We start from the raw sequence: 15,981 nt of genomic DNA on the forward strand, positions 1-15,981 counted from the left end.
AGAATGATGTGGATAAGAAGTGCATCACAATGCTTTTTACTAATTACACCAGATGGACGTTAAACAGACACAAGCGGCAGCTATTGCTAACAGTTTCAAATCATAATTTCAGTGCCTGTTGACTAGCTAATTACCTTCTTTAGCTGGCGTCATCACGGGAGAGAGGGAAAGAGAGATAGTAGAGCCATCAAATGTCGTCATCTCATCTGCATCTGCATCAGTGGCATCATCATCTTCTGTAAAAGGATTAAAGTCATCAGAGGTCAGTCGTTTATTAACACCGGTATATTCGTGTGAGTGAGGCAAACTAGATGAACAAATTTATGCTGTTCAGAATTGTATTTTTTCACTGTTCACAAAAGCAACAAGACTCAGTCTACAGCCATGATAGAAGCTCTGTGAGGCTGTACTTTGGTGCAGCAGCTAAGTATCAGGGCCCTGACACACCAAGCCAACAGTCGGCAGTTGTGGTGTGTCACGCACAATTGGCGCTAGTCCGCCCGTGACAGCTTTTTCAGCCAACTCAGCATGTAAAATCTGCGGTGGAGCCTGTTAGCGAATGAAATCACTCTGATTGGCAGCTCACCTCAGAACAAGAGAAGGGAAACATAAGTGAGGAGTGCAAACAATGACTAAAGTCTAAGCTAACTAGCCCCTTGAATCTGTCCTGTAAGCCTTCTGCTTTCCCTTTTTGAATGATAAATACAGAGTACCACCGCCTGCTGGTATGGAGAGTTACTTCCTCTCACGCACATTCAGAACGTGCGTGCTAATTGGCCGTTGGCTGTTGTCTTTGCGGTGTGTTCAAGTGCAACATTTTGGTCGAGACACAGACGACAAACAGCGACACAACAGTCAGCCTACATTGCCACTAGTTCTTAAATGTCAGTTTGGTGTGCCTGGGCCTTTAAAGTCAGCATGCTAGCATGCTCAGGACAATGCTAAAATACTGATGTCCCAAAATTAAGTGTTTTGGTCCTCAATCCATCAAAGTAGGCCTCAGTGTATCCATGTGAATGTTTGTACTGCATCCACTCTTGTAATGTCTTATGTGATATGTAGTATAGCATGGTTTTGTCTTTTTGGTGTTTTTGCAGTTGTTTTTTTGTATTAAAGTGTATGTATATGAAAACAAACATCTTGGGATGCAAGACAATTTGGAAACTATTCTAATAATTAAGTGAAATCAAAGCAAAATAAACTATTTAGCATGAAAAATGTTAACCATTTTCAGTGTCTGCATTCAGTGTTAGCATGCTAACATTTGCTTATAGCACTTAACACAAATATGGCTGAGGCCGCTGTGAATGTAAATAAATAAAAACAAATTTAAAAAAAGAAAAATACTTCATTTTTGACCTGACAGTGGTGCTAGATGAAAAGTTACAGATCCAGTGTGTAGGATTTAGGGGAATATATTGTAAGAAATAGAATTTAGTATTCATGACTATGTATGACATATTTCATTTGTGTATAATGACCTGAAATTAAGAATTATTGCATTTTCATAACCTTAGAATGAGCTGTTTTTGGGGCCATACACATGCCACATTTTTTGTGCCTTCAAATCCATTGTTTTCAATGTAGACACACGGCAGGAGCGCTCAAACACCAGGGCAACACGCACATGTTCCTGAGCATTTTGAGCGTTCCTGATGTTTTGGAACGCAGCAGCACACACTGCATGGTATATGAGGAGGAACAACCAATCACAGCCAGCAGATATCTTTCCTTTCATCTGTAAATATGAGTCTGTGATAAATATGAAGAAGTTAATCATTTTAGTGCAGGACTGCCAGAGCTTTACATCTGTCTCACAGACAATAGGCCTGCACACAAACAGCGCCTGAAAGAAGATCAGCTCTGCACTCAGGATTTCGGATAAATATACTATGATACAGTTCTTGTTGAGGCTGCTTAGCAACCTCAGGCACAAACTAGGCACAAGAGTAGCACCCAGCGCCTGACCTCACATTTTACTGGCGGTTAAAGACGCAGCATGTGTACGGACTCTGTATCTACACAGATTTCGCCATGTTGTTCTACAGTAGCCCAGAACGAACAAGCCAAAAGCTGGCTCTAGATACTGCAATTCGTATTTTTGCAGTGGCCACCATAGTTCTCCTATATGTTTGGCAAATGAGAAACGTTTCAGCTGGGTGCAGTCTGCAACCCCACTGCTAGATGCCACTGAATCATACACACTAGAGCTTTAAGGGCTCACCAAAGTGATTCATCCAGAGGGGGGGGCATGAATGTCTGGACCAAATTTTTCTGGCGATCCATTCAAAAGTTGTCAAGAGGTTTCACTTAAAACCTCAAGATGGCACTAGATAAAGGGTCAGCCATTGCCATCCCCACATCAATGTGTCTAGCATTGTAAATAAAAACAGTAAACAATGAAAGCTAGTCTGGTTTAACAACACTGCTACATTGTATAATCTCTATTAGCTGCAGTGTTCTGAGACTGACACGTTATTGTGATAGTGAAAAACAAAGGTGCTACTCTGATACACAGCTGTAGAAATGTTCCCTTCTGCACACATTTTTTTCCTTGTCTGCAGTCATAACCAGGGCCTGAGTAGTTTGACAAGACTGATGTCTTTGCAGCTCATCTCTCACCATCCCTGTGAGCTGACTTCACAACTCAGCGGATGAGTGAAACCATGGACTGACATTTTCTCCTGCGGGCATTTTTGCAGGAATATCCTCATTTCAGTGAACGTAGTTCCAACGTTTCCTCCAGGCTGCACCCAGCACTCTGACTGAACTAATTAACTTCCTGGACTATGGGCTAATGAGTCTGCTTTTATGTTGATGCAACGAGTGCAGCAAACTTTTGGAACGTTAAAAAACTACAATTAAGCTTCAGACGCAAATAATCACCAAGACATCAAGTAACTGCAATCCACGCAATAATGTCTAATGTGTCCTTTTAATTAACGGTCAAACAAGTTCTTTTTGATTTATAATTCTTCAAATATAATGTGTCCTAAACTTTATTTTAATGGATTCTTTTTAGCTTTGCTTGGTGAAGTCAGAGATTGCTGTTAAAACGAGATTAGCTTTGTCTCTCCATCTCGATTTCTTTCATGACCTCTGGGACCAGAGAGGATTAACTTCAAAACATCATACACTCATAATCTACATGGGATGATGTCAGATATGAGCTTGTGTAAACCCAAGTGGGATTAGATTAAGCAGAGGGTTTTCTGTGCCTCTAAATAGCAATTGTGCACTTTAAAGGGGAACTATAACATTTTAAGAATTGACATGTTACTCCTATGGCCTGTCCAAAAATATTAGCAAACATAAACAACTCTCTCCCAAATCCAAAAGCTAGCGCACTGTTTGTGATGTCATCAAGTACAAAGTTTGGAGCTGTGCCACAGACAATGAATTAGGACAGCTGTTTTAGATGGCACTGAGAGCATCCAAGGGAATATTCAGAGAGGCATCAATTTACCTTCATTAACTTCAAGTCAAATAAGCAAACAAACATTCAAACATTCAGACTTTATACCTGATGACATCACTTGTTTTAGACTTCAATCTGGTTTCTGTCTTTGAGAGAGAATAGCTCATGTTCACAAATATTGACTGAACTTTCCTAGGCGATGGAAATAACATTTTGGCACTTCTAATTCAGGTGGTGTTTCCCTTTAAGGCTTTGTCATTGTAAAGAAACAGATTGACTACCTTCTTGGCCTTGCTGCTTTCTCTCTACCTCGCTCTTGTATTCCTCCAGCTCCGCTTCTGTGAGCTCATTGAAAGGGTTAGGGGGAAGAGAGCGAGTCTGCTCCTCGTCCTCGATGATGAAAGCCTGATTGACAGCGGAGAATAAAGAGACATTATGAAAACCTGATGTAATGCTTTTTGCAGTACATAAAAGTGGTCGCTGCCATGGTTAAATCAAAATTGGTTATACATTTATGTTTACAATTTTTTCCAGTTGCTTCAGGGGAATGAAAAACACCGTTTCTCCAAATCCTGTGTGCAACGCTCACATCTATTCTTCCTTGGTCTCACAACAGTAAATGCATTTCTGGGTGCTTTCATTCAGAACTCTTAAGTACAAGTGCGGATAATCTTCATTTGATCCAGTGATGCATTGCGTTAGCCTCTGTCATCAAAGTCGATGAAACTTGTTTCAGTGCTTAGATAAAGAGACACAGTGTTGGCGTCTTCTGTTACACAGACGCAGTTAGTTGCCGTCGACATTTGTCTATCCTAACATGTTTGAAAATTCTTGTAGAATTCCTTATATAGATCACATTAATATAAGTTTCTATCTGTTTTCTTGTATTATCTGTGCATTATAGTTTTGTGAACAGATGTTTAGTTTTGTTTTTGGTTGACAGACTTATGGGATTTAATGTATGGAAGGGGCCCTATGAGGTGTTCAGGGCGGCAGGTCTGAGGACGTCTCTGACTGCCTGCAGCTACTCGGTCCACCTGTTGTTAATCCTGTAAGTTGACTGACAGTCACTGGGGACAAAGGACGAAACCGTGAAACTGGAGGACTATTGCACACTGTAGAAGGCACAACTAAAATGTCTATGCGGAACATCCTCACTGATTTGGGTGTGCAAAATCGTTTTGTCCTTTTTGGCTCTCTTTTTGTCCCTTTTTGTGACAATGATGAGAACCTTGATGAAGTTATTTCCTTTTGAGTTTAACATCTTGAGTGACTGATCGCCTTTTGCAGGACAAAAGTGTTGTAATGCTCAGTATAAACAGGCGTGATGATTCATCTTAGTGGTTTAACAACTGCAGCAGTGTTTTAGAAAATGTGCTGAAGCAACTGGGAAAAATATATACAGTGACACATTGTATATCATGCAGTGTGGTTGCACCTGTGACTTCATCATTTTTTACAAATGGTAAATATACTCACGGGTCCTTTTATGGTGTCGACAACAATGCCTGCTAGTAACTGAGATTTTGGTCCGGCCGTCATCAGGTCACCTCTGTGCTGCTCTTTTATCTGAACAAAATCAGATGAAACTTGGTTCAGGAATCTTTTACATACAGTAGAATATCATAATGTTATACTACACCTGCCAACATAAGGTGTGTCAAACATACTTCTAAAAACACTCAACAACACAGCAAATCACAGTAAAGTTCCTCAATCCATCAAGCTTAATGATCGATTCTGTAGAAATGCCTTTTTGCTGCTGCTATAGAGGGATTTTCTTCAGTTAGAGCTGCAATGATTAGTCACTTGATCATTTAATTGGTCAACATAAAAATAGTGGAAACAATTCTAAATATCGTTTTTGTCATTTTCAACAAAAAGTTTGCTGGGTACAGCTTTTCAGTTGTGAGAGTTTGATACTTTTGTTATATACGACAGTAAACTGAACAGTAAACTGCGACTATTTTTACTTGAGCTGTGGGAAAATCTAATGAAGACATGCAGGGCTCCCCCCTGAAAGTCGAAGATTCATCACTTGAAGACCCCTCAGTAGACTAAGATATTTCAAGTCAAGCATTTTTTTCTTTGGGTCAGTCAATGTGCAATGTACTACTGGGGACATTTCAGTCCCTACATTTAGCTACAAAGAGAGCACTCCTCGCTTTCATGCTGATCTCAGGTCCAGGCAGCTGTGGACCCAGACCTAGGGGGAGTTTGAGTGAAATGTAGGCAGCAGCTTTGTGGAGGAGAGGTTACAAGATAATCTTCTGCCTTCTGCTTAGAGGTGGTGAATTTACAGCTCACGGCAACTTAATATGACACAGTCTCTGCCTTTTGTTCGATATCTGGTGTTGGTAAAAAATGTTGCACGTTTCCGATCTGTCGTAACCATAGCATGTATTAGCTCTGAGGGCTACTTGGCTTGTTTACTATAGTACGTGAACGTCTCTGTCACCCTAAACATACCACCAAACCCTCTTCAGACTCTCAAACTTTATAATAAAAAAAGAACAAATAGTCGAATATTTGTATTGAACAGCCAAATCTGATTGGACTGACAGTCAGGTACAGCCCTTGAGACATGACTGATTGAGAATAAAAATGGCAGATTAATTGATTTGCAGCCCTACTTGTCAGAACATATTAATCAGCATCAATTTACTGAAAAGCAAGTCTACTGTCAATTTTCTATGCTGTATGTCAATGGAAATTGAATGTTCAAATAGTATATTTAAGCTTAAAACTGGGTGTGATTTTGTAAGAGACACTCCAATCATGATACAGTGCAGGCAATAAGGATTTTTGTGTGTCTTTGGTGTTGAGAATTACAGCATGTAGAGGCAGTGCTGTGTGAAAAATGTGATGTTTCAACTGACCCGGTTCCTCTTGTCCAAAACCTCTGTGGGATCAGTGTTAAGTGGGACAAACTGGTTGGGATCTTCAATCTTTATCGGTGTGCCGACACTATTGCCTGGCTCTGAAGACTTCATCCACTGAGAGAAAGAAACAAACAGGGTACAAAGTACAAATTGTGGTGAGAACTTCAAGTAATAGTAAAAATGGTATTTCTCAAACTGGCCACAAGAGGGCAGGCTAATACAAAGAAATGGCAGCTCCTGAGCTCATGATTCCCCTCAGACCAGAACAGTCAGAGCTAGATGATTAAATTTGTTACAGCTTGACATGAAAATCAACGCACCATGGTCTTGGTCCTGGGGCTGACATCCCCGCTGGGTGAATGTTCAGGAACATTGACCCTCAAGTAGCTGTTGGGTGAGTTGAGCCACCGGGTCCTTTCTCTCTGCTGTTTCTGCGCCATAAACTTGAAGGGGCTGCGCAGACCCAGCTCATTGTCCTCTGATGGCACAGCAGACACGGTGGCAGGGATCTCCACGTCGTTCTTAGAGCGCGGTTTTTCACGGACGATGGGGTTCCTGTAAGAGTAGCCTGTTCTGTATCCCTAGAAGGTCACACAAAGGGAAAAAACATTATTCCAGCATACTTGCTGAGCAGCTTTTCCTTTGACAGAGGTGATATTGTGTGCAGTATTTCGCACTGTTCCCTCACAATCCATTAAATAAGAAACATCAACTCCAAAAGACAGAAAATTCAAAGGATGCACGGGCCACCCAAGATCCACTCACACAATGCTTCTAAATATTTAAACAACGCTGTATATACAAACAGCGTTTTTGCAGATGTGCCCAGTTTCAGAGGGAAAAGATAGAACTTTGGTTTAAAGCAGTGTGTTGTTAACAATACATCAAAGACAACAGAGACAACTAGAAAACTGATGGGAACTCGCAGCGGGTGCAGAGTGCAGTCTGAAGCCAGCAGTACAGCACTACAATCAAAATCAAAATTGGCATTTTCTCGCAGGCAATATGACAAGTTTGCCACTAAAAATGATCCCTGCGTTGGGCTTTGATCGCCACAGTGTGAGCAAGCCATCATTTATTCACAGGATCGTTCACTGCCACCCAAAGCACAGTTTCCAAATGTTGTGATTAGTAACACTATTGGGGTGTACAGGCTTAATTAACATATACACTGCCCTGATTAAAGCAGAAAGCACCTGGTCTGTATCGGTTACCATCTTTCAAGTTGCCCAGATTAGAGAAAACATCCTGTTAATCAAGTAAGGCATGCACAGAGATCATTATTGTGTCAACCACAATCAGCAAACCCTAGCCTCTGGCATGGACAGACAGACCTCCTGTTGCAGTGAGTGTACTGGCATTTGCACCCAGCGCCATACTAAACAGTCTTGGAGAAAATGCCAAATCTGATTTCCAAATTGAGTACACTAGAGTCCTTACACTAAGTGACTGTGTGGTCTGTGTGGCTGCGACTGCCCACAGCACGCCTCACCATCTGGAAGCTATGATTGAGAGGGGAGGGCGGGCTACGATCACACAGGGCTAACACAGCTGCAGCCCACTCCAGCCACAGTTGTTAGCGAGAAGCCCACTCAAACAGACACAGTCTGACATCTTCTGTGTCCACAGAACATGTCAGGGACAGTCATTAGCAGTGCGGTCGGCATCGCGGGGATTAAATTGCCAGCAGAGCAGAACAGCACAGAAATCTTTAAGGTGAAACAAGAGCAGCAGACTGTATCTTCGCCACGGACAAAAAAATTGACAATCTGACAATAATTACATGAGTATCTGTAACTGCAGTGACAGCTACCATCAGACACTATGATCCAATTACACAAATCCTTTTCAGATAAGATGAACAAAAATGTATCTGTTCTCTAATCAGAGACTTCCCAAGGAAATGCCTGTAACAGGAAACTCAAGGCATCATGGGTAAAAGGCACAGGTCAGGGTTCACTCACCAGGTTGTCCAGCATCCTCATGAGGGACTCGAGCTCGGCCTCGCCCACTTTCCACTTGACCTCATTGTCCAACACATGCCCGGCAGTGGCCACTCCCTGGGTCAGGGGTTTAAGCTTCTCCCTGTCCAAGAGCACCAGGTTGTCCACGGTTGTACATCTCAAAACATTCACCTAAACGCAGACAACAAAATTATTCTAGCATACACAATTTTTACATTTGAAGTTAAAAGCCAAATTATTATTCTAACGGTTTTCCCTCATGCATTAATTATAATTCTGCCATGTCAAAACTTGCTTAGACAGAGAACATTAATTTCAGAATGTTAAATATTTTCCCTTCTAAGTAGAATTTTCATTCCTAAGGAACTGTAATTATATGTCAGCTGGGCTGTCAATATCAGTCAGAAACAATAGAAAAACAAATACAGTCCAGACACAGCAGGATGATGAAAAAACAACCTGACTGCCTGCCCGATACAAAGCAACAGGAGTTTCTCAAAAACACTGCAGGGTTCCACCTGGCTCTGACTGTGAACGGTGCTCTCTAGCACATATTTGACTTAGCTTTGTTCAAACATTCTGTATGTTAGACATCAGCTTTGCTTCCCTTTCAGGCACTGCAGTAATACTTTGCCATTTGCAACGGAGTCTGACTCATTCGTGGAAGAAAATGAACGAGACTGCGACAGGTGAAATGGGAAAAATTATATAAGCGATTCATTCAATGTAGTCAGCTTATAAATGTGTAAAAAAAAAAAAAAAAAAGTGAACCAAGGCCACATTTAAGTTCAGAGATTGCTCTGACCCGAACACTGCAATTACGTGTCATTACCAGGAAGAGGTAGCAATGGGAAATTTAGCTTTTACCTGGATTTCACAAGCCTGCTGTGAGTGGTACACGTAGTGAAAAGCCTCTTCTACTGTTTCTCCCAAAGCCAGCAGCCCATGATTCCTCAGGATCATCACCTGAAAAACACAGAGAATGCTTTCATCACCATGATACACTAAACAAATCCATCTGAGCTAATACAATGCATATCCAGATAAGCTTACATACCTTCATTAATGTGTGCATTAACTAGCAAATATTCCCTTATCAACATACACGACACATGTACTGATACAGTCTCTACTGATACTATCTGTCATCTATGGAAATGAGTAATGCCGGGTTTGTATTTCTGATACTTCTGTCGACTTCTGCAGACTTCCTGTTTATTTCTGCAAACTGAAAACTATTCCCCTCAGTGGCAACAAAGCTTTTATTTATCCTACTTTTATTTCACAGATAATCAGTTAATTGCAAAACCACCACAAAATAGCATTTATAGTCTTGTGTGTGATTTAACTCAGCTTTATATGAGTAGAGGGAAAAGTCTGCTAGCTGCTAGGCTAATTTCTGCAATGGGAAATGTCACAGGCTTATGCTAATAATGTTAGCATGCTGTATATGAGGGGGAAACGTGTCTAGCATGAGACAGTTATTTGGTCTGTAAACCTTGTGTTATAATGGAGCTGGATTTTGTACTTATGTTTAATATGGTCACTATTAAGCCACATTTTTTTGTGTGTTAGATAAATCATTTTAACTTAAATGCAGCCCTAATATGCTTATTTGCTTTATGAGAGAGAGTTAGATGAACAGATTGAAGCCACTGTCATATCTGTCTGTTAAATATAAGGCTGCAGACAGCAGCTGGTTAGGTTAGCTTAGCATGAAGACTTGTAGCTACCATCAGCTCTGAAGCTAACTTATTAACAAGCTCTATCTTGTTTGTTTAATCGGTACAACAAAATCAGGTTGACATTTTTCATGGGGTTTAAAGCTACACTTAATTTTCTTGCATTCTTGCATTTTTAATTGGCCTAAAAGGTTCTGCACTAAGCTGGTTTGAATCTTATTTATCTGATCATTTTCTGTTCGTTCATGTTCATAATGAGTCATCCTTATGTACTAAAGTTTGTTTTGGAGTTGCGCAAGGTTCTGTGCTCGGACCAATCCTATTTACTCTATATATGCTTCCTTTGGGTAACGTCATTAGAAATCACTCTGTAAATTTCCATTGTTATACGGATGATACACAGTTGTATTTATCTATGAAGCCAGAAGAAAGTAATCAATTAACTAAACTTCATAATTGCCTTAAAGACATAAAAACCTGGATGAGCACCAATTTCCTGATGTTAAATTCAGACAAAACTGAAGTTATTGTTCTGGGCCCCAAACAACTCAGAGGCTCTTTATCTGATGACATAGTTTCTCTAGATGGCATTGCTCTGGCCTCTAACACTACCGTAAGAAACCTCAGAGTAACATTTAATCAAGATTTGTCTTTTAATTCTCATTTAAAACAAACCTCACGGACTGCATTTTTTCATCTGCGTAATACTGCGAAAATTAGGCCTATCCTGACCCGAAAAGATGCAGAAAAATTGGTCCATGCTTTTGTTACCTCAAGGCTGGATTACTGTAACTCTATTATCTGGTAGCTCTAGTAAGTCTTTAAAAACTCTGCAGCTAATTCAGAATGCAGCAGCACATGTACTAACAGGAACTACGAAACGTGATCATATTTCTCCTGTTTTAGCTTCTCTGCACTGGCTCCCTGTAAAATCCAGAACTGAATTTAAAATCCTACTGTTCACTTATAAAGCTCTAAATGGTCAAGCTCCGTCATATCTTAGAGAGCTCATAGTGCCTTATTATCCCACCAGAACACTGCACTCTGAGAATGCAGGGTTACTCGTGGTCCCTAAAGTCTCCAAAAGTAGATCAGGAGCCAGAGCCTTCAGCTATCAGGCTCCTCTCCTGTGGAATCATCTTCCTGTTGCGGTCCGGGAGGCAGACACCATCTCCACATCTAAGACTAGACTTAAGACTTTCCTCTTTGATAAAGCTTATAGTTAGGGCTGGCTCAGGCTTGCCTTGTACCAGCCCTTAGTTAGGCTGACTTAGGCCCAGTCTGCCGGAGGACCCCCTATAATACACCGGGCACCTTCTCTCTCTCTCTCTCTCTCTCTCTCTCTCTCTCTCTCTCTCTCTCTCTCGTGTCCTATTACTGCATCTTGCTAACTTGGCCATTCTGGATGTCACTAACTCAGCTTCTTCTCCAGAGCCTTTGTGCTCCACTGTCTCTCAGTTTAACCTGTATTGCAGCGGTGCCTGGATAGTGTGACGTGTGTGGTTGTGCTGCTGCCGTGGTCCTGCCAGATGCCTCCTGCTGCTGCTGTTATCATTAGTCATACTTCTACTGTTATTATACACATATGGTTATTGTCACACATGTATACTATCAGATATTAATATATTATTATTAATTATAATATTATTACTTTCATTAATGTTGTAAGCTACTGTCATTTATTATGTTGATCTGTTCTGTATGACATCTATTGCTCGTCTGTCCGTCCTGGAAGAGGGATCCCTCCTCAGTTGGTCTTCCTGAGGTTTCTACCGTCCCGTCCCGTCCCCCCCCCCCCCCCCGCTGTAAAGCCCTGTGAGGCAAATTGTGATTTGTGATATTGGGATTTATGAATAAAATTGATTGATTGATTGCATTTCCCACAGGACTTAGAAATAATTTGAACATCCACAACTCCCACCTCCCTCCAAAGGCCTACTCCCCCCTCCTCCATTACGTCCTCATTACGTCTATGATCGATGTAGGCGTTGGCAAGGTAATGTTAGATACATGGAAGAGGAGAGCGAGTGTAGCATGTAATGTTATAGCCTATGTGTCATTAGAGCCAAACTAAAAATACCTGTCCAGCAGAAACTCTGCGACCATCTCGTCCCTTTTTAGCTCAGGATGAAGCTGCATTCGATCCGAATGCAATGATTGGTCAGAGATTTCTTAGAACCATGTGAGAATGGTATAATTATGAGTTTGTATCTCTGGTGGAATTCACTTACATTTCAGTGTGCCCTCAGCTTATTAATAGCATTTTAACCTAAACAAAGAAAAGCGTAAAATTTCCAGAAAGGTAAGTGTTGTTTTAAGTGCGATTATGACTCTCCACTGATTACCTGCCGACCTCACGGCGACAAGACTCCAGACTCAGGAAGTCACTGCAACAAGCCAAGAAATAGTTTGGGACAAAAACCCAGGCAGATTTTTATTTTTTTTTACCTTCGGACAGAGCTGGGCTAGCTGGTCCCTCTTGCTCATAGTCTTTATGCCTCCCAGCTATAGCTTTATGTTTAGCAGACAGATATGAGAGTACTATCAAGCATCTCATTAAACTTTCAGCAATTAAAGCAAATAGGCATATTTCCCAAAATGCCAAGCTACTGTATTAAAAGGTGTTTAAATTATTCTGTTCCCTTAATGTATATAAATGGTTGAGCAATTAAGTGGAAAACACTTTATACAAAACTAAAATTTAGATGAAAAGATACATGTGTGTAACATACTTTACTTCCATATATTAAAGTGTATGCAAATGTATTAAATCACTAACATTTACCATCCAACAGGTTCAAATATCCTTCATACAACCACTTGTGCATACAGTGTAATATAATAACTCATGACGAGTTGAAAGCCCACTCTGTCCCATGAGAAAGCGAGCCTGTCACTAATGGAGTCCCTTGGTTTGACAGTACCTTGGCAGTAGGGCCCAGAGCTTTCTGAAACTCCACCTTCTCCTCTTTATTATCCAGGCTGCCATGGTAACCAAAGCAGCTCACATCTCCCAGAAGCAAAGCCTCCTGGGAAATGGGCAGGATTCCACACTTCATCGAGGACACCTGTTAACAAGGGATAAAAGCAAGTAAGACTGTGACGCACAAACATATAAATAGAGGCACTTTTTTGTTTTTTTTTTGCTATAAGGCACAAATAAAACTTAACACAGCGATGTTAATCATGTGCTGTGCATTTTACAGCCGAGCTTCAAAGGAAATGGTAAAAGCGTGTTACAGGGTCTGCATCTAAAATAAGTAGCAGGGGGGCTGCTTTTAACTCAGCCTTTTCCTCTGGTGCAAAATAAGCATTTAACAGCAGCTTAGATTAAGATGAAGCTCATTTAATATTGGCCTGGAGCATACTTACAGCAGCTGTAGCGGGGGTATGTATGTGGATGATACATCTCACATCAGGGCGCATTGAGTAAATGGAAGCATGAGGAGAGAAGCCAAAGTCGTCGATGCCCAGATCAGTCGTACCCTGGTCCACCACTTCACCAACTATGTTTACTTTCACCTACACATGGCAGACAAAAAAACAAACCAACTCATTATTATTTCAGTTTTAAATACTAAACCTGTAGGCAATTACATACAGTATGATTGAACCATTAAAGGTGCCCTGTGGAGTTTTCTAGTAAACAAACAAAACTGCATTTATATTAATTAATTTCTAACAAAGATGCATTGTGTTTATCCTTGAGGCCTAACAAAGTGTTGAATGTAATGCTTCTCCTTGTAAAACATTTGCAAAGCCGTATTTTAAAAAAAGTATTTAACATTTTGGAGCCTGCATTGTTTACATCCATGTTTGCTAGCTAGCTAACAGTCTCCTTCCTTTCTGCCTTCTGCTAACCCATTACTATGTGTATGTGTACTGGTGACCCTCTTAACTGTGTGTGTGGATATGAGTTCATGTGTTTATTTATGTCATAAACACAAAACTGGGACCACAGACCACACTAGCCATTGTGCCACACTGCACTAGCATCTATGTTGATACAATTTACCTAATAATCAACCATTCAAATATTTACACATCCTGAAGACCCTTTTACAGTTTGTAAATTATGATGGTGTATGCAAGGGTGTGCACGCAATACGGCAACAGAAACGTGGCGCAGTGCAATAGCTTGTAAAGCTATGCAAGGGCATTAACCACCAATGTGGCCCAATAATCAGTGGTCAGATTTGGTGGAGAAAGCTAGCGTGTACACCAGCAAGAAATTACCAGCACACAAGTCTCCAGATGCTAACAACTACATTATCTGTCAAATACCATGACACAGACTCTGAGTTTTCTGTCTTGAAATCCAAAAACTGCCCTAGCCAAAGACTAGTACACAATGCTACTATGTATGAGCCTTGGGTTGTTATTAACAAACTAAAAACACTAACATTACATCCTAAAAGAGAATTGTAGCATATATTTTAGCATATCTCAGGGCATTATGCAAACATGAAATCTGCTTCTGTTGAGAATTTTTGATCATGTCCTCAGTCCAGTGGTAGTCAACACATTTTAAAGCTTGCAGCCATAGACTGCACCAATATTTCTAACAAGTGACCGTGATACATGGTGACTTTCAGCCAAATGTGTCCATGGTTGCTCATAATAACTTGTCAGCATAGGTAATACACACAGATAAGAATGTATTTAAAATTGACTATGGTAAAACAGAAGGAATTTTGAAAACACCCACATGTTCTGTTCATGTTTTTAACAGCTGCTGTCGCAACAAGCAACCGTGACACATTAAGTTGAGGTACCAGTTAGCACGGTGACTCGTTAAACTGAAACATGGTTGTGAACTTGTCAGAATACAGTAGAATCAGAGTCAGACTATCGATTCTGACATCCAAACATGCAATAACGAGCCATTTTGACGCTGGCAACAATTTTGATTCAATGTCTAAGGCTTGTTGACTCTTCTGAATGCCTGGGGCAAAACTCAACTTCCATTGCCAACATGGACACATATATTTAGTGATGTTGGCTGTGAAAGGGTCCATTATTTGTCAGTACTCATAAAGATATAAAATATATAAATACCCTGAAACTCTATTTCATTGTAAATTACCTTTATACAAGTCAAACTTATCAATCGACTCAGACCACAAACTATATATAAGTACATGTTTTACAGCTGATGTTTGCACTATTTTTGGATTATAAGCATATTCTGTACAGGCTTAGTTGGTCTACCTCTCAGGGCACTGATATTTAATGAAGCCAAGTTAAGTAAAGTTAGGAGCTGAAAATTGGGATAATGCAAGTTACTATGTTCTTCAGCTTTTTGTGTTTGGCAAGACAAACTAAACCCTTATTTTGGGAGACAAATGAAAACTCACAACAGAAGTTATTAGCTATTACTATGTGGATAACAGGCTGTATTAGAGAGGAACTAATGATAGTTGAGCACTGTAGCTTTTTCTGTTGGATACATCTAGAAACCTTTGTGAACTCTGATGGAAACAGGTCAGGCAGATGTAATGTATGTTGAGAACTCACGTCCAGTATTACCACCAGACGTACCGGACCATTCCCTTTACAATAAAAATACAAAAATCTTACTGTACTAACCCAACACTCCTTACTTAAAATTGAAAACTTTAGGGTGTCATCCAATTGATTATTATTGACATTAATTGTGATTTCACCGAATACACTGAAATTGTGTTCTGAATTTTGCCCATTGCTTGTTGTTAAGTTCCCTGATAAAGCAGTCCGTACCCCTAATTGGAAAATAACAACAAACACAGTCATTGTGCTTACCAAATTTGCTGCCGTCACCTCAGCGAAAGACAGACCTCGGGGACTAATAAGAATGTGGTCCTGCTCTTTACTGACACGCACCTGACAAACAAAATGAACATATTATTAAAATCCACACATTAAATAAGTTACAATGAAATGCATAACATGAGAGAGACATTCTGAAATTCCTATTTGGACTGAGACTTCAGACTGAGCTGTATATTTATTTCTGACCCATATGATGACTCTGCAGCATTTTTCCCGCAATAAAT

General features: G+C 40.4%; 1 protein-coding gene across 3 annotated transcripts in view; it reads right to left on the reverse strand.

Annotated features, from left to right (window-relative positions):
* Positions 1-15,981, reverse strand: part of add3b (adducin 3 (gamma) b) — a 32,442-nt gene that overhangs the window by 1,758 nt on the left and 14,703 nt on the right. For all 3 annotated transcript variants that reach the window (XM_049600647.1, XM_049600648.1, XM_049600646.1), the window contains exons 5-14: positions 15,728-15,808; positions 13,319-13,468; positions 12,871-13,014; positions 9,132-9,230; positions 8,265-8,435; positions 6,621-6,881; positions 6,298-6,414; positions 4,898-4,987; positions 3,700-3,823; positions 135-236 (exon numbers count right to left, since the gene is read on the reverse strand). In XM_049600647.1, coding sequence (XP_049456604.1) covers positions 135-236; positions 3,700-3,823; positions 4,898-4,987; positions 6,298-6,414; positions 6,621-6,881; positions 8,265-8,435; positions 9,132-9,230; positions 12,871-13,014; positions 13,319-13,468; positions 15,728-15,808 — 1,339 coding nt within the window. The remainder of the gene's footprint in view (positions 1-134; positions 237-3,699; positions 3,824-4,897; positions 4,988-6,297; positions 6,415-6,620; positions 6,882-8,264; positions 8,436-9,131; positions 9,231-12,870; positions 13,015-13,318; positions 13,469-15,727; positions 15,809-15,981) is intronic.

This window comes from Epinephelus fuscoguttatus, linkage group LG16 (assembly GCF_011397635.1).
Source record: "Epinephelus fuscoguttatus linkage group LG16, E.fuscoguttatus.final_Chr_v1".
Lineage (NCBI taxonomy): Eukaryota > Metazoa > Chordata > Actinopteri > Perciformes > Serranidae > Epinephelus > Epinephelus fuscoguttatus.